The sequence below is a fragment of the Mustela putorius genome, unplaced genomic scaffold (genome assembly GCF_011764305.1).
Source record: "Mustela putorius furo isolate JIRA1106 unplaced genomic scaffold, ASM1176430v1.1 tig00003862_pilon_pilon_pilon, whole genome shotgun sequence".
Taxonomy (NCBI): Eukaryota; Metazoa; Chordata; class Mammalia; order Carnivora; family Mustelidae; genus Mustela; species Mustela putorius.
Window position 1 is genome coordinate 2,562,670 of NW_025422014.1, and position 24,203 is coordinate 2,586,872.

At 37.0% G+C, this 24,203-nt stretch overlaps 1 protein-coding gene across 7 annotated transcripts in view; it reads left to right on the top strand.

Moving 5' to 3' along the window:
- Positions 1-24,203, top strand: part of ATRX (ATRX chromatin remodeler) — a 298,793-nt gene that overhangs the window by 152,828 nt on the left and 121,762 nt on the right. For 6 of the 7 annotated variants that reach the window (XM_004777108.3, XM_004777110.3, XM_004777109.3 and 3 more), the window contains 2 exons: positions 21,507-21,648; positions 22,695-22,804. The exons of the other annotated variant lie outside the window; for it this stretch is intronic. In XM_004777108.3, the coding sequence (XP_004777165.1) occupies positions 21,507-21,648; positions 22,695-22,804 (252 nt within the window). The remainder of the gene's footprint in view (positions 1-21,506; positions 21,649-22,694; positions 22,805-24,203) is intronic. 7 annotated transcript variants of the gene reach the window in all.

Here is a 24,203-nt window from a genome sequence, read left to right on the forward strand (position 1 = left end):
TGATGAGTGACATTGAGCATTTTTTTCATGTGTCTCCTGGCCATTTGTATGTTGTCTTTGTAAAAAGTTTGTTTAGGTTCTCTGCCTGTTTTGTAATTGGATTGTTTTTATGTGTGTGTGTATATGTTGAGTTGTATGAGTTCTTTATATATTTTAGATATTAACCACTTATCAGGTATATCATTTGCAAATATCTTTTCCTATTCATTAGGTTGCCTTTTCATTTTGTTGATGTCTTCCTTTGCTGTGCATAGGCTTTTTAATTTGATGCAGTCCCAGTTATTTATTTTTGCTTTATTTTGCTCCTTGCTTGAGGATATAGATTCAAAAAGGTATTGCTAAGATTTATGTCCTACAGTTTACTGCCTATGGTTTCTTTTAGGAGTCTTAGGGTTTGAGGTTTTACATTTAGGACTTTATTTTGAGCCTGTTTTTCTGTGGGGTGTAAGGAAGTGGTTTTGTTCATTCTTTCTCATGTAGCTGTCCAACTATCCCAATAACATTTATTGAAGACTGCATCTTTTCCCCATTGTATATTCTTACATTCTTCATGGTAGATTAATTGACTGTGTAAGTGTCGGTTTATTTCTGGGTTCTCACTTCTGTTCCGCTGATCTGTATACCTAGTTTTTTGTTTTTGTTTTTGTTTCTGTTTTTGTTTTTGTTCTTTTGTGTTAGTACCATGCTGTTTTCATTAGCTTTGTAGCTATAGATTTGTAGTATAGTTTGAAATCTGGTGCTACTTCCAAGTACCTCTAGCTTTGTTCTTTTTTCTCAAGATTACTTTGGCTGTCTGGGGTCTTTTTTGATTACATACAAATATTAGGATTCTTTGTTTTAGTTCTGTAGAAAATGCTATTAATATTTTGATAGATATTGTATTGAGTCTGTAGATCATTTTAGGTAGTATGGACATTTTAACAGTATTAATTATTCTAGTCCATGAGCATGGTATATCTTTTTATATATTTGTAACATCAATTTTTTTCATCAAATATACAATAATAGTTATTGTATTCTTTTTGCCCTAATCGGGTCTTTTAAAATATTTTTTATCTATTGAAGTTCTCACTGTCTTTATTCTTTTCCTGAGTTTGATGAGCATCTCTATGGCCATTATTTTGAACTTTTTATCAGGTAGATTGCTTATCTCTGTTTGTTTAGTTCTTTTTCTGAGGTTTTGTCTTGTTATTTTGTTTAGCACACATTCTTCTGTGTCCTCTTTTTCTCTCCTTGTGTTTGTTTTTATGTATTAGAATAGCTACTGCTCTTGGTCTTGAAGGAGTGGCTTTATGTAAAAGGCATCCTCTCTGGGGCCCAGAAGTGCAGTCCCCACTAGTCAACCAGAACCAGGCCTCCAGAGCTGTCCCTTGTGTGGGCTGCATGCATCTTCCTATTGTGCCTGGGCTGGAACTGTTTCAGGTATGCCGGTAGGCAAGGTTAGCCACCATCAACCCCCCAGGAGCCATCACTCTCAAGTGCCACTTTGGAGGGACACCAGTTCCAGCTGAGGCCACCTATCAAGTGTGGAAGGTGGGATCCTGGCTGCCAGGGTGGGGAGGGGGTTGGTACTCGCTGAGACCACCTGCCAGGTGTGGTGGATGCTTCCTTTCTTCAAATGCCTCTTAATGTGTCTGTCTCGGTAATCTAGAAAAGTCAGTCTTGGATTCCTAGAATAAGCGTTGCTTAGTCATGGTACATTATACTTTTTATAAGTTGTTGTATTTCCTTTTTTTAAAGATTTATGTATTTATTTATTAGAGAGAGAGAGGGAGAGGGAGAGAAAATGAGCATGAGCAGGAGCGGCAGAGGGAGAGAATCTCAAGCAGACTCTGCACTGAGTGCAGAGCCCAACGCAGAGCTAGATCCTATGACTGACCAATGAGATCACAACCCAAGTCAAAACCAAGAGCTGGGTGCCTAAGCGACTGCACCAACCTTATTGGTGCATTTCTTGTTGTATTTCTTTTGCTAATATTTCAACCATGTTTTTACCTCAGTATTAAGTATGCATGTTCTTTTATAGATTTCTTATATATGTTTCTAGTTTTGCTATCACAGTAATACTGTTCTCACACAGAGTGAGTAGAGAAGTTTTCCCACCTCCTCTGTCTTCTTGAAGTTTCATTCTTAAAAGATTGATAGAATTCTCCAGTAAAGTCATGGGCCTGTAGTTTTTTCTCTCTGTGTGTGTGTGTGTGTGTGTGTGTGTGTGTGTATGTATGTTTTAACAGCTTCAGTTTATTTAATAAATGCAAGGCTATTTAGACTATCTATTTCTCCTTAGCTCTGCTTTGATAAATTTTGTCTTTAATGAATTTGCCCATTTCATTTAAATAGTCAAATTTATTGGTGTAAATTTGTTCATAATATTCTGGAATTTTTTTAATGTTTTGTAGGCTTTTTCATGATCTCTCATCTTTCATTTCTGTTGATAATTTGTGTCTCATCATTTTTCCTTGTTTAGTCTCTTTAGAGGTTTAATAATTTTAGTATCACTTTCAAAAACACCAGCTTTGGGTTTCATTGATTCCTCTGCTGTTTCACCTTTTTCCATTTCACTGGTTGCCACTTTTATTTTTATCTTACCATCTTCTTTGGGTTTCATTTACTCTTCTTTTTCTAGCTAATTAAGGTGGATTTTAGATATTGCTTTTTAAAAAATATATGCATTTAATGGTACAAATTCCCTTACTGTTTTAAACACTGTGCCATATGAATTTTGATGCTTTTGTTTCACTTTTACTGTGTTCAGAGTCTTCTCTAATTTAAAACCTAGAAATGGTGTATATTTTTTTATTTTTTCTTCTCATATATTCTGTTTTTTCTAGCTGCAGTATTTTAATTTTAATAAAATTAATTAATTAATTAAATTTTAATTAAGTTGTACTGGTTAATTATAATCAGGGTTTTATATCTCTAATGGTGTTCTGTCTAATATTGATAGAGAATGTTGAGGTCTCCCAGTATAATTGTTGATTTGTTGTTTTCTCCTTGCATTTCTCATTATTTTCTTCTTGTGTGTTGAAGCTCTGTTGTTAAGTACACGTACATGTAGAATTGTCTTTCTAGTGATGCCCCCTTTTTTTTTTCAAAGATTTTATTTATTTATTTGACAGACAGAGATCACAAGTAGGCAGAGAGGCAGGCAGAGAGAGAGAGGAGGAAGCAGGCTCCCCACTGAGCAGAGAGTCCGATGTGGGGCTCCATCCCAGGACCCTGGGATCATGACCTGAGCCAAGGGCAGAGGCTTTAACCCACTGGGCTACTTAGGTGCCCCTAGTGATGCACCCTTTTATCTCTTTTTAACTTTCCTTCTTCTGAAATCTTACCTCCTTTATGTGTTAATAGTATTTTCTATTCCATCTCTCTTTTCCAATGTTTTATTATGAAAAGTTCCAGCGCACAGCACGGTGAACAGAATTTCACAGTAATTTCCCATAAGCTACCTCCTTGAGTCTTCCATTAATGTTTTATTTAGTATACTTGATTTATTACCTTTCTGTTTATCTGCTAAGCTCTCTATCCATTATTGCACATCTTATGCATTTTAGTGTCAATTATAGACATCATTTCACTTAATCCAAATGGTTTAGCATGCATATCTTTTTTAAAAATTAAAAAAAAAAAAGAAGAGAAAAGAAAGAAAAAGAAAGAAAAGCTCTGGTAAAGGTAACTACATATATAAATCAAAAATATAATAAATAAATAAATAAATAAATAAATTTAAAAAAGAATTTTATGCAATGTGGGGCTTGAACTCAGAACCATGAGATCAAGACATGAGCCGAGATAAAAGCTGGACACTTAACCAACTGAGCCACCTAGGCATCCTTAGCATGCATATCGTGAGCTGGAATTTGTAAAGATTTACAAGCTTTCCTTTTTATATAGAGTTTACATTTAGTGGGGCACCTGGGTGGCTCAGTGGGTTAAAGCCTCTGCCTTCGGCTCAGGTCATGATCTCAGGGTCCTGGGATTGAGCCCCACATCAGGCTCTCTGTGCAGAGAGCCTGCTTCCCCCTCTCTCTCTGCCTGTCTCTGCCTACTTGTAATCTCTGTCTGTCAAATAAATAAATAAAATCTTAAAAAAAATTTACATTTAGTGAAATGTACTAATGTTAAGTGTACATTTCTTTTCAACATAGCATGGAATGTACAGATCTATCTTACATATTTTTGTGGTTTTCTTCAACTTGCTTTTTTCCTTTTCCTTACTGTTTGGAAAGTTATACCTGTTGTGTCTGCCCTTAACTGTGGTACAACTTAATGGTTGAATGGGTATAGTACCATCAGTCCTTAGCATCTCTAAATCTTCTTTTTGGGACAGTTCAGTTGTTTGAACATTTTTCACTAAATTGGAATATCCTGTTACATATTAGAATGACTTTTGTTGTGCTTCTTCAGCTCCTTTTATTAAAAAAAAAATTGTTTACTGAGGCACATGAGTGGCTCAGTTAAGTGTCTGACTCCTGACTTTGGCTCAGGTCATGATCTCAACATTGTGAGATTGAGCCTCACATTGGACTCCATGCTGGGCGTGGAGCCTGCTTAAGATTCTTTAGCTCCCTTCCTCTCTCCCTTTTTTTCTGTCTCTCCTGCTCCCCCACCCCCTGCCAAATTATTTACAATTTACGTGTTTTAAGTGCACAGTTCAATGAAGTGCATTCACGGTATCGTGCAGTCATCACCACCATTTGTTTTCATGAACTTACCATTATCCTAAACAGAAGGTATACATCAAAAAATAAACAAGTTCTTCCCAGCCCCTTTAACCTCTCTTTTATTTTCTGTCTCAAGTATTTGTCTGTTCTATGTACCTCATATAAATGGAATCACACAGTATTTGTCCTTTTCTTTCCAGCTTATTTCACATGACATAATGCTTTCAAGATTCCTCCATTTTATTTTATTTAAGATTTTATTTATTTATTTGACAGAGAGAGATCACAAGTAGACAGAGAGGCAGGCAGAGAGAGAGAGGGAAGCAGGCTCCCTGCTGAGCAGGGACCCAGAGATCATGACCTGAGCTGAAGGCAGCGGCTTAACCCACTGAGCCACCCAGGCGCCCAAGATTCCTCCATTTTATTAACTAACAGAATTTCATTACTTTCTAAAGGATGAATAATATGTGGTATACATATTATCGTATTATATTTATCCATTTATCTGTCAATGGATATTTGGGTTTCTTCCACCTTTTGGCTGTTGTGAATAATGCTGCTATAAACATGGGTATACGAGTATCTCTTTAAGTTCCCGCTTTCCATTCCGTTGCATATATACCCAGATGTGGAATTGCTGAACATAATGTAATTCTGGATGAAATTTTTTGAGGAATTGCCGTACCACTTTCCACAACACCTGCACCTTCTGTGTTGCCACCAGCAATGCATACAAGTTTTAATTTCTTCACATTTTCACCAAAATTTTTTTTTCTTTTCTATTCTTTTTTCTTTCTTTCTTTTACTTTCTTGTTTTTTTTGGGGGGGTGGTTAGTGGATGTGAAGTGAAGTCTTATGGTTTTGATTTGCATTTCCTATATGACTAATGATGTTGAACATGGTTTTTCACATGCATGTTAGCCAATTGTATAATTTCTTTGAAAAATGTATATTCAAGGTATTTGATGTTTTTATTTTTCTACTTTATTTTTTTTCTTTTCAAACTTTTATTTAAAATTTTTTAAAGATTTTATTTATTTGACAGATCACAAGTAGGCAGAGAGGCAGGCAGAGAGAGAGGAAGGGAAGCAGGCTCCCTGCTGAGCAGAGAGCCCGATGCGGGGCTTGATCCCAGGACCCTGAGATCATGACCTGAGCCAAAGGCAGAGGCTTAACCCACTGAGACATCCAGGTGCCCCCAAACTTTTATTTAAATTCTAGTTAATGTAGAGTGCAGTGTTGGTTTCAGGAATGGAATTCAGTGATTTGGCACATACATACAAAACCCAATGCTGTTCATATCAAGTGCCCTCCTTAATACCCATCACCCTTCTAATTCATCCCCTACATGCCTCCATCCATCACCCCAGACATTTGTACTCTATCTTAAAAAGAGTCTCTCTCTTTTTAAAGGTATTTTAAGGTATTAATTAACTAATTAATTAATCAATATTTTATTTTATTATTTATTTTATTATTTGTTTATTTTATTTATTTATTTGAGAGAGAGAGAAAGCATAAGCAGGGCGAGAAGAAAGGAGAGAAGGAGAAGCAGACTCCTTGCTGAGCTAGGATCCCAATGCAGGGTTTGATCCCAGGACCCTGAGGCCATGACCTAAGCTGAATTGAAGATAGATGCTTAAGTGACTGAGCCACCGAGGCTCCCCTCTTTAAGAGTCTTTTATGGCTTGTTTCCCTCTCTCCTTATTCTTTTATTTTCCCCTCCCACATATTCATCTGTTTTGTTTCTTAAATTCCACATATGTGTGAAATGTATTTGTCTTTCTTTGACTTACTGCACTTAGCATAATATGCTCTAGCTACATTATGTCTTTGCAAATGGCAACATTTCATTCTTTCTCATAGCTGAGTAATATTCCATTGTGTATATATACCACATCTTCCTTTTTTTTTTTTAAAGATTTTATTTTTTATTATTTATTTGACAGAGAACACAAGTAGCAGAGAGGCAGGCAGAGAGAGAGAGAGAGAAGCAGGCTCTGCACTGAGCAGAGAGCCCGATGCGGGGCTCGATCCCAGGGTCCTGGGATCATGACCTGGGCCGAAGGCAGAGGCTTTAACCTGCTGAGCCACCCAGGCGCCCCTATACCACATCTTCTTTAGCCATTCTTCAGTGGATGGACATTTGGGCTCTCTCCATCGTTTGGCTATGTACCCCTTCACATCTGTGTTTTGTATCCTTTGGGTAAATACCTAGTAGTCCAATTGCTGGATTGTATGGTAGTTCTATTTTTTACTTTTTGAGGAATCTCCATAATTTTCTCCAGCATTTCTACACCAATTTGCATTCCCACCAAGTGCAAAACAGTTCCTCTTTCTCTGCATCCTTGCCTACACCTGTTGTATCTTGGTGTTGTTAATTTTAGGCATTCTGACAAGTGTAAGGTAGTATCTCATCTTGGTTTTGATTTGTATTTCCCTGATGATAAGTGATGTTCTGCATCCTTTCATGTGTCTGTCTGTTAGTTGTTGTCATTTTTCTGATGGTTTTTTCTAATTTTTTTGGTGATTTCTTATTTGACCTGGTTTTTTTTTAAGTATGTCTTGCTTAATTTCCACATATTTGCATTTTTCCAGTTTTCCTTCTGCTACTGATTTCTAGCTTCTTTCAATTTTGAGCAGAAAAGATACTTTTTATGATTTCAGTCCTTTATAATTTTTAAGGCTTGTTTTGTGCCCCAACATGTGGTTTGTCTTTTGTAATGTGTCACGTATACTTGTGAAAATTTGTATCCTACTATTGTGTGAATGTTACCTATATATCTGTTATGGTAAATTGTTTTATCATGTTTTTAAGTTCTAATTTCTGACTGATCTTTTTTGGCTTGTTTTATGCATTATTAAAAATTGGGTGTTGATGTCTCCAACCTATTATTATAGAACTCCTTTTAATTCTGTCAGTGTTTGTTTCATATATCTTGGTTCTCTGTTGTTGGTGCATTTATATTTATGAGTGTTCTCATAAAATTCTTTTATCAATGTACAGTATCTTTTTGCCACTTAAAATAGTTGTTGACTTAAGGTCCATTTGTCTGATATCTTTGTAGTCACCCCTGCTTTCTTAGTTAACAGTTTTCATGAAATATATTTAATCATTCTTTCTTTTTCAGCTTATTTGTGTCTTTTAATCTAAGTTGAATCTTTTGTAGGTGACCAGCATTTACATTATCTTTTAATATTTTTCTCAATCTATGAGAATCTATTTTCTCAATCTATGTCTTTTAATTTAGGGTTTAATCCATCTGTATTTTAAGTAAGTATTGATGAGTAAGAATTTACTTTTGCCATTTTGGTACCATTTGTTTGTCCTACTGCTTTTTTTCATCATTTTCTCCCTTGCTGCCTTCTTATTTTATTTGTCTTTTTCAAACAGGGATAAATTGTGACTCCCATCTCATTTTTGTGTGTAGTCATTAGATATTTTCTTCATGGTTATTATCATGGTATTAAATATCATATCAAATATCCTAATGTCATAATGGTCTGTTTTGAATTGATAAGAACTTAATTGAATCATATACAAAACTGTAGTTTTCTACAGCTCTTTTTCTCATGTCACAAATTACATTTCTATACATTTTATGCCTAGTAACATATTCTAAATATCTTTTTTGTTTTTGTCCTTTAAATACATAGAGAACAAACCTAGAGTTACAAACCAAAATTCCAATTGTAGTGGGTTTTATATTTTCCCCTATATGTATCTTTTCCATAGATCTTTACTTCTTTATACATCTTTTGAGTGACTATATAGCATTCCTTTCATTTTAATCTGAACGCCTTCCTTTAACATTTCTTGTCTAATTTTAATGAACTCCCTCAGTTTAAGAATGTTTCAATTTCTCCCTCTTTTTTGAAAGTTATTTTGTTTGCTAGGAATTTCTCAGCTGACAATTATTTTATTTGAGCACTTTAAAATATATTATCTAGGTGCTTGGGTGGCACAGTCAGATGAACATTCAACTCTTGGTTTCGGCTCAGGTCATGATCTCTGGATCATGAAATCGGGTCCCACCCACATTGGGTTCCATTCTTTTGCATGCAGTCTACTTAAGACTTTCCACCCCTCCGTATCACACATTCTCACTCTCGCTCACTCTAAGAAATCAATCAGTCTGTCTCTCTTTTAAAAAAATACTATCAAAAAATATTATCACACCACCTTTTGGCCTCCAAGTTTCTGATGAGAAGTCAGCTGATAATGTTATTGATAATCTTTATATCTGACAGGTTCTCTCTAGCTACTTTCAAAATTCTCTTTGTTTTTGGCCTTAAAGCTTTGAATATAATGTGCTCAGTCTGGGTCTCTCTTAGTTTATCTCATTTCTAGTTTATTGCATTCATTGGATTTGTAGATTCTGGTCTTTACTCAATTTTCTGGAGTTTAGGGTCAGTATTTCCTCACATAATCATTCTGCCCCTTTCTCATTCTCTTCTTTGACTCTCATTATGTATATGTTGGTCCACTTGATGGTGTCCCACAAGTCCCTAGTCTCATTTTTCTTCATTCTTTTTTCTTTCTGTTCTGTAGGTTTATAATTTCAGTTGCCACCTTTGTGTTTGTTAATTATTCTGTATGTTCATACTATTGTTAAATCCCTTTTGTATTTTTTAAAGATTTTATTTATTTGACAGACAGAGATCACAAGTAGGCAGAGACAGGCAGAGAGAGAGAAGGGGAAGCCGGTTCCCCGCTGAGCAGAGAGCAAGATGTGGGGCTCGATCGCAGGAGCCCGGGATCATGACCTGAGCCGAAGGCAGAGGCTTTAACCCACTGAGCCACCTAGGCACCCATTTTTGTATTTTTTTTAAAATATAGTTGACACACAGTGTTTTAGTTGTTTCAGGTGAACAGTGTAGTGATTCAGCAACTTTGCATTATAGTATGCCTAACATTACTGATCATCAGGGAACTGTACATCAAAGCTATGTTGAGATATCACCTCATACCTCTCAGGATGACTAAAATGAAAAACACAAGAAACGAAAGGGTTGGGAAGGCTGTGGAGAAAAATGAACTCCCCTTGCTCTGTTGATGGGAATGCAAATTGTTGAAGCCGTTTTGGAAAACATTATAGAAGTTTCTCAAAAAATTAAAAATAGTGCTACCCTATGATCCAGGAATCACACTACTACTGGGTATTTACCCCCAAAATATGAAAGCACTAATTCAGAGGGATACATGCACCCCTATGTTAATTACAGCATTATTTACAGTAGCCAAACTATGAAAGCAGCTCGAGTGTCCCTCGATAGATGAGTGGATAAGAAATATTAGTGAATATTTAGTCTTTGTCAGTTACCTTGCATGGATTATTACTCAGCTATAAAAAGAATGAAATCTTGCCATTTGCAATGACATGCTAGGGATAGAGAGTGTAACGCTACTCGAAATACGTCAGCTAGAGAAAGACAAATACCATGTGATTTCACTCATATGTCGCATTTAAGAAACAAAACAGAAGAGTAAAGGAAAAAAAGAGGAGAGAAACCAAGAAACAGACTCTAACTATAGGGAAGAAATTGATGGTTACTAGAGGGGAGGTGGGCAGGGGTTTGGAGGAAATAACAGATGAGGAATTAAGAGTACACTTATGATGGTGAAAATAATGATGAGAAAGATAAATTATCTCCTATATTCAGAATGAAGATTCACTAATTCTCAATCAAAAGACATCACTTAGTAACAAAAATATCATGCAACTCATTAATGAACATATGGTCCCAAGGTCTTAATTACAGCGATGTGTATTATTTTTCTAGTGATGTGTTAAGATATTATCAAAAACTTATCCTCTTAAAAGAAAACAACATTATAATCTCATAGTCCTATAAGTTAGGAATTTCAGAGTGGCTTAACTGAGAGTATGGCTCTACTGAGTAACCTGCTCAGTGTCTCACTGAGTAGATACTAAATTGTTATCCAGAGTTCAGATTTTCATATAAGATTTTTGTCCTTTTTAAGCTCCTTTTTTTTGGTCAGAATTGCTTTTTTGTAGTTGTAGCATGGAGGTCCTTCGCTCCTAGACACTTTTCTGCAAAATCGCTTCAAGACTGTTAAGAGAGGATTTCTTACACTTCAGTCTTTTAAAGGGGTAGACTTGATTAACTCTGGCCCACCTAGGAAAACCCTCTTTCTGATTAAGTCAAACCCAACTGATTGCTAACTCAGTTATGGGAATGATATCCCATCATATTTACAGATCTCAACCACAGTGAAAGGCATTGGACTATACAGGACGTGTACACTAGAGGATGGGATCTTAGCAACCATTTTTATGATTCTGCCTGCTACACCTTGCAAAAAGAACAAGACATTTAGGGAATTTTCAGTTTTGTTTAATGGATTTGCCCCAGTGATATGAAGCTTGGATACAATCCAAACTAGAATACTATAAAAATTTAGTGAATATTTAGTCTTTGTCAGTTACCTTGCATAGATTGTCTTATTTAATCTCCACAACAACCACATAAGGGCTGTGTATAAGCTTTCCCAGTTTGTAGATGAAAAAAACTGAAGCTAAGAGGGTTTAAGTAACTTGTTAAAATGGAGTTTGGATCAAAATGGTCCATGGTATTTATACTCCACCATGGTGTCACCTAGTATTAATCTTGATTTCTATATCATTAGCATTTGTATGTAAGTGCAGTTTCCAGTAAATTTACCACAAATTTGTGACTTATGTTATAATTGTTTATATCCAGTAATAAATAAAGATTTTATTTATTTAATGTAGTTATGGTTTAAAAAAGAGAGTATTCTTTTAAAGAGACATTTAAAAACACTTACAGATGAAATTCCATGCTTTCTAACATTTGCTTCAAAATCATTTGTGGGGTATGAGGAGATGGAGAATGAGTAGGAGGCTGTCAGTGAAAAAAAAAAACTGACCAGAAGTTGATAACATTTGATATTGTTGGATAATGGGGAACAGGGTTTATTATGCTGTTCTACTTTTTCTTACATTTGAAAGTTTCTGTAGTGAATATTATGTAATTGATTGTTACAATTCTTTTTTTTTAATCATTGTATCTTTCTTTTTTTAAATAGTTTATTTTTTATTAGCATATAATGTATTATTGGCCCCAGGGGAACAGGTCTGTGAATCCCCAAGTTTACACACTTCACAGCACTCACCATAACACATACCTTCCCCAATGTTCATAACCCAACCACCCACTCCCTGCCCTCCTCCCCCCAGCAACCCTCCGTTTGTTTTGTGAGATTAAAAGTCTCTTATGGTTTGTCACCCTCCCGATCCCATCTTCTTTCATTTTTTCGTTCCCTACTCCCCAAACACCCCACGTTGCCTCTCAAATTCTTCGTATCAGGGAGATCATATGATAATTGTCTTTCTCTGATTGACTTATTTCGCTCAATATAATACCCTATAGTTCCATCCACATCATTGCAAAAGGCAAGATTTCATTTTCTTTTGATGGCTATACAGTATTCCATTGTATATATATATATACCACATCTTCTATATCCTTTAATCCATTGATGGACATCTAGATTCTTTCAATAGTTTGGCTATTGTGGACATTGTTGCTATAAACATTCGGGTGCGGGTGCCCCTTGGGATCACTACATTTGTGTCTTTATGGTAAATAGCCAGAGGCGCGATTGCTGGGTCGTAGGATAGCTCTATTTTCAACTTTTTGAGGAACCTCCATACTGTTTTCCAGAGTGGCTGTACCAGCTTGCATTCCCACCAACAGTGTAGGAGGGTTCCCCTTTCTCTGCATCCTCACCAGCATCTGTCATTTCCTGACTTGTTAATTTTACCCATTCTGACTGGTGTGAGGTGGTATCTCATTGTGATTTTGATTTGTATTTCCCTGATGCCGAGTGATGTGAAGCACTTTCTCATGTGTCTGTTGACCATCTGGATGTCTTCTTTGCAGAAATGTCTGTTCATGTCCTCTGCCCATTTCTTGACTGAATTATTTGTTCTCTGGCTGTTGACTTTGAAAAGTTCTTTAGAGATTTTGGATAGTAGCCCTTTATCTGATATGTCATTTGCAACTATCTTCTCCCATTCTGTCAGTTGCCTTTTGGTTTTGTTGACGGTTTCCTTTGCTGTGCAAAAGCTTTTGATCTTGATTAAGTCCCAATAGTTCATTTTTGCTGTTGCTTCCCTTGCCTTTGGCAATGTATCTAGGAAGAAGTTGGTGTTTCTGAGATCAAAGACGTAGCTGACTGTGTTTTCCTCAAAGATTTTGGAAGATTCCTATCTCACATTGAGGTCTTTCATCCATTTTGACTCGATTTTTGTGTGTGGTGTAAGGAAATGGTCCAGTTTCATTCTTCTGCATGTGGCTGTCCAATTTTCCCAACACCATTTGTTGAAGAGACATATTTTTTTTATTGGACATTCTTTCCTGCTTTGTCAAAAATTAGTTGACCATAGAGTTGAGGGTCTATTTCTGTTCTGTTCCATTGATCTATGTGTGTGTTGCTGTACCAGTACCATACAGTCTTGATGATGACAGCTTTGTAATATAGCTTGAAGTCTGGAATTGTGATGCCACCAACTATGGCTTTTTTTCCAATGTTCCTCTGGTTATTCGAGGTCTTTTCTGGTTCCATATAAAATTTTAGGATTATTTGTTCAATTTTTTTTGAAAAAAAATGGATGATATTTGGATAGGGATTGCAGTAAATGTGTAGATTGCTTTAGGTAGCATAGACATTTTCACAATATTTATTCTTCCAATCCATGAGCATGGAACATTTTTCCATTTCTTTGTGTCTTCCTCAATTTCTTTCATGAGTATGTAGTAGTTTTCTGAGTACAAATTCTTTGCCTCTTTGGTTAGGTTTATTCCCAGGTATCTTATGGTTTTGGGTGCAATCATAAATGGGATCAACTCCTTCAATTCTCTTTTTTCTGTCTTGTTGTTGGTATATAGAAATGCAACTGATTTCTGTGCACTGACTTTATATCCTGACAGTTTACTGAATTCCTGTACAAGTTCTAGCAGTTTTGGAGTGGAGACTTTTGGGTTTTCCACATAAAGTATTATATCATCTGCGAAGAGTGAGAGTTTGACTTCTTCTTTGCTGATTCGGATGCCTTGAATTTCTTTTTCTTGTCTGATTGCTGAGGCTAGGACTTCTAGTACTATTTTGAATAGCAAGGGATAGTGGGCATCCCTGCCGTGTTCCTGACCTTAGCAGAAAAGCTCTCAGTTATTCCCCATTGAGAATATTTGCTGCGTTTTTTTTTTATAGATGGCTTTGATGATACTGAGGTATTGTACCCTCTCTCCCTACACTTTGAAGAGTTTTGATCAAGAAAGGCTGCTGTACTTTGTCAAATGATTTTTCAGCATCTATTGAGAGTATCATGTGGTTCTTATTCTTTATTTTATTAATGTATTGTATTACATTGATTTACAGATATTGAACTTACCTTGCAGCCCAGCAATAAATCCCACTTGGTCATAGTGAATAGTCCTTTTAATTTACTGTTGGATCATATTGGCTAGTATTTTGGTGAGAATTTTTGCATCTGTATTCATCAGGGATATTGGTCTGTAATTTTCTTTTTTGATGGGGTCTTTGTCTGGTTTTGGGATTAAGGTAATGCTGGCCTCATAAAATGAGTCTGGAAGTTTTCCTTCCATTTCTATTTTTTGAAACAGTTTCAGGAGAATAGGAATTAATTCTTCTTTAAATGTTTGGTAGAATTTCCCTGGGAAGTGCTTTGGCCATGGGCTCTTGTTTTTTGGAAGATTTTTGATGACTGCTTCAGTCTCCTTACTGGTTATGGGTCTGTTCGAGTGTTCTATTTCTTCCTGGTTCAGTCTTGGTAGTTATGCGTCTCTAGGAGTGCATCCGTTTCTTTTAGATTGTCGAATTTGCTGGCATATAGTTGTTCATAATATGTTCTTACAACTGTTTTCATTTCTTTGGTGTTGGTTGTGATCTCTCCCTTTTCATTCATGATTTTATTTCTTTGGGTCCTTTCTCTTTTCTTTTTGATAAGTCTGGCCAGGGGTTTATCAATCTTATTAATTCGTTCAAAGAACTAGCTCCTAGTTTCATTGATTTGTTTCTGTTTCATTGATTTCTGCCTGATCTTCATTATTCTCTTCTCCTGCTGGGTTTAGGCTTTCTTTGCTGTTCTTTCTCCAGCTCCTTTAGGTGTAGGGTTAGGTTGTGTATTTGAGACCTTGTTTCTTGAGAAAGGCTTGTATTGCTATATATTTTCCTCTCAGAACTGCCTTTGCTGTGTCCCATTGATTTTGAATAGTTGTATTTTCATTATCATTTACTTCCATGGATTTTTTTTTAAAGATTTTATTTATTTATTTGACAGAGAGAGATCACAAGTAGGCAGAGAGTCAGGCAGAGAGAGAGAGAGGAGGAAGCAGGCTCCCTGCTGAGCAGAGAGCCCGATGCGGGACTCAATCCCAGGACCCTGAGATTATGACCTGAGCCGAAGGCAGTGGCTTAACCCACTGAGCCACCCAGGCGCCCTTCCATGGATTTTTTAATATTCTTCTTTAGTTTCCTGGTTGACCTATTCATTCTTTAGTAGGATGCTCTTAAGCCTCCAGGTATTTGGGTTCTTTCCAAATTTCCTCTTTGATTGAGTTCTAGCTTCATAGCATCGTGGTCTGAAAATATGCAGGGAATGATCCCAGTCTTTTGGTACAGCGACCTTATTTATGACCCAGGTTGTGATCTATTCTGGAGAACGTTCCATGTGCACTGGAAAAGAATGTGTATTCTGTTGCTTTGGGATGGATTGTTCTGAATATATCTGTGATGTCGTCTGGTCCAGTGTGTCATTTAAGACCTTTTTTCCCTTGTTGATCTTTTGCTTGGATGATCTGTCCGTTTCAGTGAGGGGCGTGTTAAAGTCCTCTGCTATTGTATTATTGTTGCTCTGTTTCTTTGATTTTGTTATTAATTGGTTTATATAGTTGGCTGCTCCCATGTTAGGGGCATAGATGCTTAAAATTGTTAGATCTTCTTGTTGGACAGACCATTTGAGAATGATATAGTGTCCTTCCTCATCTCTTACTATAGTCTTTGACTTAAAATCTAATTGATGTGATAGAAGGATTGCCACCCCAGCTTTCTTCTGATGTCCATTAGCATAGTAAATTGTTTTCCAACCCGTCACTTTAAATCTGGAGGTGTCTTTTGGTCTTACATGAGTTTCTTGTAGGCAGCATATTGATGGGTTTTGGTTTTTTTATCCATTCCAATACCCTGTGTCTTTTGATTGGGGCATTTAGCCCATTTACATTCAGGGTAACTATTGAAAGGTAGGAATTTAGTGCTATTGTATTGCCGGTAAGGTGACTGTTACTTTATATCGTCTCTGTTCCTTTCTGATCTACTACTTTTAGGGTCTCTCTTTGCTTAGAGGACCCCTTTCAATATTTCCTGTAGAGCCGATTTGGTGTTTGCAAATTCTTTTAGTTTTTGTTTGTCCTGGAAGGTTTTTATCTCTCCTTCTATTTTCAGTGATAGCCTAAGTGGATATAGTATTCTTGGCTGCATGTTTTTCTCATTTAGTGCTCTGAATATATTATTCCAGTTCTTTCTGGCCTGCCAGGTCTCTGTGGATAAGTCTGCTGCCAGTCTAGTATTTTTACCATTGTGTGTTACAGACTTTTTGTCCCAGGCTGCTTTCAGGATTTTTTCTTTGTCACTAAGGCTTGTATGGTTTACTATTAGATGGTGGGGTATGAACCTATTCTTACTGATTTTGAGGGGGGTTCTCTGCATCTCCTGGATTTTGATGCTTGTTCCCTTTGCCATATTAGGAAAATTCCCTACAATAATTCTCTCCAATATACCTTCTGCTCCCTTCTCTCTTTCTTCTTCTTCTGGAACCCCAATTATTCTAATATTATTTTGTCTTATTTTGTCACTTATATCTCGAATACTTCCCTCGTGGTCCAGTAGTTGTTTGTCTCTCTTTTGCTCAGCTTCTTTATTCTCTGTCATTTGGTCTTTTATATCACTACTTCTTTCTTCTGCCTCATTTATCCTAGCAGTAAGAGCCTCCATTTTTTATTGCACCTCATTAATAGCTTTTTAAATTTCAACTTGGTTTGATTTTAGTTCTTTTATTTCTCCAGAAAGGGTTTTTATTTCTTCAGACAGGGTTCCTCTAATATCTTCCTTGCCTTTTTCAAGCCCAGCTAGCACCTTGCGAATTGTCATTCTGAACTCTAGATCTGACGTATTAACAATGTCTGTATTGATTGAGTCCCTAGCCCTCGGTACTGCCTCTTGTTCTTTTTTTTGTGTTGAGTTTTTCCCCCTTGTCATTTTATCCAGATAAGAATACATGAATGAGAGAATAAATTACTGAAAGGGTAGGAAAGACCCCAGAAAAATGTTTGTTAACCAAATCAGAAGAGACCCCAAATCATGGGAAGAAAAAGGGGATAAAAAGAAGTCCAAACAAAAATTTAAAGAAAATTAAGGAAGAAAAATATGTAATAATTAGATTGGTGAATAGAACAGAGATGCCCACTTTATTTTGGCTATATTTTGGTCTCTTAGCAGAAACTACCTCCCAAAATTTTAAAGAAAGAAAAACTTAAACACACATACACACACACACACACAAACACACACACAAAATAAGGGTAAGCACGATGCACAGATAGAATGTGACTGTAAAGATAAAAATGTAAAAAAAATTCTAAAAAAGTAGTTGATAAGGTAAGTTGGTTGGGAAAATAAAGAAAAAGAATGTGGAGAGATATTGGTCAGGCTGAAGATTATGACAAACCCTGTGCTAGACTTAGGGTATATTTTGATCTATTAGAAGTTGTATCCCAAAATTTTTAGAAGAAAAAACCCTATGTGTATGCAAAAGATAAAGTTAGATACAATGAAAGGTAAAATATGACTATAATTATAAAGGTTCCAAGAGATTTTTTAAAGAAAGGTATTGTTAAGATAAACTAGTTAAAAAGCATTAAAAGAGGAACGAGTAAAAGTTAAAAAAAATAGAATAAGAAAAAAGAGTTTTTAATTTAATTATGTTTTCAAGACTTCAGAGTCATGGGGAGAAAGCCATGAATTCCATGCTTTGCTTTCCCCTCCTCTGGAATTCCGCTGTTCTCCTTGATCAGTGAGTTTGGTCTTGGCTGTATTTCTTGCTGATCTTCTGGGAAAGGGTTCTATGTAGTGGTTCTAAAGTGTCTTTGCCCAAGGTGGAATTGCATGGCCTTGTCAGGGTCCAGGCTAAGTAATCTGCTCTGGTTAGCTGTCTGGAGCTTTTGTTTCCTGAATGGTTTCCAATTTCCATAGAGCTCTGGTCAAGGGAATGAAAATGGTGGCCTCCCAATCTCTGGCCCAGAGGAGCCAAGAGCTTGGGGCTCCGCTCCCCAGTGTGCCCTCGGAGAAAAGCTCTCAATCACTCCTGTTTCCCTGGTGTCCAGCTGCACTCCGAGCTCACTCAGTCTGTGACCAAGTATTTCTGTCTTTGGCACACAGACCTGGTTAGAGTCTCCAATCCCAGCAGATCCTTGCCACTCTTCTGGTGGGGTCTCCCTGGATCTGCCATTTGTGGGGTCCTTGCTCAAAGAGCGGTGTCCTGACTGTGCCATGGATCACAGTTTAAGGTAACCCTGAGCTGAGAGCTCACTCCTCTGCTCCATCTTTATAGCTGGCTTCCCTGATCTGCTACCTTCAGATACCTCTGATCCTTCTGTGACCCTGTGGGACCTGAGACAGTGCTGTCCCCTCGAGGGCTCCACCCTCGCTTAGCCTCTGGAATGAGGTGGAGCAGACTTCTAAAAGTTCTGATTTTTTTTTTTTTGATCTTCAAATTTTGTTTTTATTTAATAAACAACCTATCAGTATATATTGATATAATTACCATGTTTTAACATTGTGGCACAACCACAAAAATTACTTTCCTAAGCTGTTTTATGGATATTATTTTATTACAAGCAGTACTTCTGCCTATTTCCAAAAAGTTGTTTGCAGTAGTAGCTTTTTTTAAAATTTTAAATTTATTTATTTTTTATTTATTTTTAATTTTTTCAATTTATTTATTTTCAGAAAAAACAGTATTCATTTTTTTTCACCACACCCAGTGCTCCATGCAATCCATGCCCTCTATAATACCCTCCACCTGGTACCCCAACCTCCCACACCCCCGCCATTTCTGTGCTCTGTTGCTCTACTGCTTGCCAGGAGCTGGCCCCTCCTACCATGGTCTATCTTCTGGTGCTTCGAATTCACTTCTCGGTAGGTCCTATCTTTCAGAAAGTGGTCGATTTTCTGTTTCTAGAATAGCTGCTTTTCTTCTCTTCAATCAGCTGTTGGATTTGTAGGTGTTCAGAATGGTGTGATATTAGAAGTTGTATCTCAGAATTTTTTAGAAGAAAAAACCCTGTATGTCTCTAAGAAATAAAGTTAGTTAAAACAAAGGATAAAATAGGACTATGATAATGAAGGTTCAAAAAGATTGTTTTTAAAGAAAAGTCTTGTTAAGGTAGACTCATTAAAAAACGTTAAAAGAGAAAGAGTAAAAAATATTCTCATAAGAAAAAAATTAAAATAAAAATTTAACTTTGCAAGACTAAAGAATCTTGGGGAGAAAGGCATGAATTCCATGCTTTCCTTTCCCCTCCTCTGGAATTCCGCTGTTCTCCTTGATCAGTGAGCTTGGTCTTCATTGGATGTTCTTTCTGATCTTCTCGGGGAGAGGCCTGTTATAGTGATTCTCAAGTGGCTTTGCCAGAGGAGGAATTGCACCGCCCTTGCCAGGGGCTAGGCTAAGTCATCTCAGGTTCGCTCTTGGGAGCTTTTTTTTTTTTTTTCCCTGAACACTTTCTGTATAGCTCTGGAGGACAGGAACGAAAATCAGTTTCTGGCGGGGAGAAACCAAGAGCTCAGTGCCCCTCTCCTCATTGTGCCCTTGGAGAAAAGCACTCAGTCACTCTCATCTCCCTGGTCTCTGGGCTTGCTTCGATGTCACCTGGCCTGTGACCAAGCGTTTTTATCTCTGGCACAGAGCCCCGTTTGGAGTCTCCAAACCCACCAGATCCTGCTGCTGTGGTCTTCCTGGGGGTGCTCACTCATCAGGCTCTGTCTCTGTAGCCAGCCGGCTTCCCTGCTCTAATACCTGCGAGCTCTTCTACACGCAGACACCCCCGATCCTTCTGTGACCCCACGGGACCTGAGACCACGCTGTCCCCACAAGGGCTCCACCCCCGCTTACCCTCTGGAGCAATGTCCTTCAGTGGAGCAGACTTTTATAATAGTTCTGATTTTGTGTTCTGTTGCTCTGCTGCTTGCTGGGAGCCGGCCTCTCCCACTGTGGTGTATCTTTCCATCTTTTCGGATTTACTTCTTCACACGTTCTGCCTTCCAGAAAGTGGTCGATTTTCTGTTCCTAGAATTGCTGCTCTTCTCTTTGATCTCCTTTTGGATTTGTAGGTGTTTGGAATGGTTTAATAACTAACTAACTGAACTCCTCTGACCTGATGTCATCCCAGCCTACTCTGGGTACATTATTACAGTTCTAAATAAGAAAGGAAATACTGGGTAAATTGTATTCCTTAAAGATGTCTGTATTTTTAAAATCATGAATCTTATAAAAAACAAAATAATGGATCTTTATTGGTTTTCATGGAATCATAAAGTTGTTTGTTGAGACCAGCACTGCCTTTGTTAAAGTAGTATTGTGTAGTGCTTAAGAGCAAGGACTCTAATATCTAATCCTCTTGGTATCTTAGTGTTGTAATACTTAATAGTTATATGACTTTGTGTAAGTTATTTAACTTCTGTGTCCATCACTTCTTCTTATTTGTAAAATGGGAATATTTGTACCTACCTTATACAGTTCTTGGGTGTATTATGTAATGGATAGATATTGGGATAAGACAGCAAAAAAATGTATACACGTATCCACATGTATTTATATCTATTTGTTTCTTCTTATATAAGAAACCTGAGATTATTGGGGCGCCTGGGTGGCTCAGTGGGTTAGGCCGCTGCCTTCGGCTCAGGTCATGATCTCAGGGTCCTGGGATGGAGTCCCGCATCGGGCTCTCTGCTCGGCAGGGAGCCTGCTTCCTTCTCTCTCTCTCTGCCTGCCTCTCAGTGTACTTGTGATTTCTCTCTGTCAAATAAATAAATAAATAAATAAATAAATCTTTAAAAAAAAAAAAAAGAAACCTGAGATTATTGTTTCCCTTTTACAGTTAGAGGATATTTTATATTTTTGTAACTTTTTGGAGCCTGTAGTTCTCAAACCAATGTTTCTAAAAGTTTTTCCCTTTCACAGTACATATTTACATTGTTTTGCAGTGGGAATTGTTTGGCATTTTGGGTCAAACAGTTCTTGTTTAGGACTTTTATGTTACTGAACATCTGTATTTACTTTGCTCTCTGCCTGTATTAAATACCACTCCTGACTAGTCATTGTGACAACCTTAAGTGCCCTTTCACATTTTCATATGTCTTCTAGGAAGATAAAAGCATCTTTGTTTGGGACCCATGTGTCTGTTAAAAATTGTAAGCTGGTGCTGTAGTTTATTTTAGAGTCCTGCTTTTCTCACAACTGTACCTATCGTGTATGTGAGAACTGATGAGTTAAATTGCTGGTATTTCCTCAGTGGTTCAAAGTCTTATATAGGTATTAATTTTGGAAATCATGTATTAACCTGTGCTCTGTCATGATCTTACTTGAACCAAAATAGTGAATGTGTGGTGCATAAATAGATATGTCTATATTTTGGAAAATTTCCCTTAATAACACTAATACTCCACCATTGCTTGAAAGATTTCTTTGAGTTAGCTAACTATAATTCCCTTTCTTATAGGTGATAGAAATTGAAGATGCTTCACCCACCAAGTGTCCAATAACAACCAAGTTGGTTTTAGATGAAGATGAAGAAACCAAAGAACCTTTAGTGCAGGTTCATAGAAATATGGTTATCAAATTGAAACCACATCAAGTAGATGGTAAGAAACAATTTTGTGATGAAAACGTTTTTATTAAGTAGGCTCAATGTGGGGCTTGAACTCATGACCCTGAGATCAAGACCAGAGCCTAAATCACGAGTCAGATACTTAACCAGCTGAGCCAGGTGCCCCATGATTAAAGCATTTTTAATTAAGTCTTACCAGTATTTGGTGTCCCCTGTGTGCCTCACATTCTGGTAAGCACTAGAGGCACATTGGTGAGCAAAACAGACGTGAACTCAGACCTCTTGTAGAGCTCATAAATAAATGAAGAGAAACAATTGAATGATTGCAAAGAAAATGAGTGTTGTAGAGGCAAAATAAGTGCCACATACAAATGGGTATGTATTGCAAGTGGATTTCATATAGTTTGCCATGGTTGGGTAGGGGCAGCTACAGGGTAGGGAGAGAACCACCATTAGCTAAAGCCTTTTTTAGGAAATTCTGTTTCAACATTTTTTTTCAGGTATGTTTGTTAATATTCTGACATTGGTATTTTGAAAGATACCAAATTATCCCCGCTCTCTGTTTTGTTAAAGTGGAATGAGTAAGTCAGTTTTGAGTGTGTAAGTGAAGGACTTCATAAGGGAAGTGCTACAGTTCTACTCCTTGAGTAGTGAGCCCCCCTTCTTCTTTAGTCTTTACTAGTGAATGAAAGGAGAAATAATAAATTATCTCCGTGGTAGTTTTCCTAATCAATAAACCTGAAATAATATTTGATAGGAATCTATAAATTAGATAAAATTTTAGATAACATTTGTATATTAGATTATTCATATGTTTCTTCAGATTTTCTCAGGAAATGAAGGTTTGCTGTGATAGAATAGACAAATGAAGGAAAATTGCCCTGTTGTATGCTTCAGTTTACTATCTTTTTTTTTCCTAATTAACCTTAGTGAGGGTGGGGGGATTTCATATATATTTAAGAGATTCTTTATCTCATCTTAAGATTCTGTTTCTTACAAGTTTTTATTATGTTTTTGATGTGTGTGTGAAGGAAGATTTTTAACTTGGATCTTTAAACTCAGTGAAGCTATCATTTTTAGGTGTTCAGTTTATGTGGGATTGCTGCTGTGAATCTGTAAAAAAAACAAAGAAATCTCCAGGTTCAGGATGCATTCTAGCACACTGTATGGGCCTTGGTAAGACTTTACAGGTAAGAACATGAAGGTGTTCTGTTCTTGTGCATTAATAAATTCAGGATTATATGTTGGATTATATTCTCTGTCCCAGGCAAAGTTATAGGGTCTGGAGATACAGCAGCCAGTAAACAGGAATAACAAGAGCTCTTCCTCAGGTAGCTTATATTGTAGTGCAGTTGAGAGATTTTAATCAAATAAGAAATATGTACGTTCAGCTAGTAAGTGTTCAAAGAGAATAGAGAGGGAATGCAACTTCAAGGAGGTGATGTATGAGCGGAGATCCTAATGAAGTGAAGGATTGGGGTTACAAGGCATTGCCAGTAAAAACTGCAAAGATTCTGAGGTGGAAATGAACTTCCTTTTTTTTTAATAGTCTGTGATCCTATAGTAATGAGAATATAAACTATTTTTCACTATTAAAATACTGAATTTCTGATTGGCAGGGCTTGTGGCAGAGATGATATTAGTGAATATTTATATATATATATATATTTTTTGAATATATATGTAATATTAAGCCATGAGATAATAATTATAAATTTAGTGAGTCAGAACACTTTATTTTTTTTTTTATTTTTTAACCATTTTAACCAATTGTTTTGGCTTTTAAGGTTCTTTTTTTTCCCAAGATTTTATTGAAATTCAAGTTACTTAACAATATTAATTGTTGTATTATTGTAGTATTGGTTTCAGGAGTAGAATTTAGTAACTCACCACTTACATATAACACCCAGTGCTCATCACAAGTGCCCTCCTTAATGCCTATCACCCATTTAGCCCATCCTCCTAGCCCTCCCCACCTCCCTTCCAACAGTCTTCTACAGTTAAGTCTCGTATGGTTTGCCTCCCTCTCAGCTTTTTTTAAAAGATTTTATTTATTTCTTTGAGAGAGCACAAGCCACAGGGAAAGGCAGAAAGAGACGTAGGCTCCCTGTTCAGCAGGGAGCCCGATGTGGGGCTCGATCCCAGGACCTTGGGATCATGACCTGAATCAAAGACAGGCACTTAACTAACTGAGCCAGCCAGGCACCCCAGCCTCCCTCTCAGTTTTTACCCTATTTTTTTTTCCTTCCCTTTCACTATATTCACCTATTTTGTTTCCTAAATTCCACATATGAGTGAAGTCATTCGGTATTTGTCTTTCTCTGACTGGCTTATTTCACTCTAGTTCCATTCATGTCCTTGCTAGTGGCAATGTGTCATTTTTAAAAAAGATTTTATTTATTTGACAGAGAGAGAGAGAGAGAGAGAGATCACAAGTAAGCAGAGAGGCAGACAGAGAAAGAGGGGGGAGCAGGCTCCCTGCTGAGCAGAGAGCCCAATGTGGGGCTTGATCCCAGGACTTTGAGATCGTAACCTGGCCTGAAGGTAGAGGCTCAACCCACTGAACCACCCAGCTGCCCTTGTGTCATT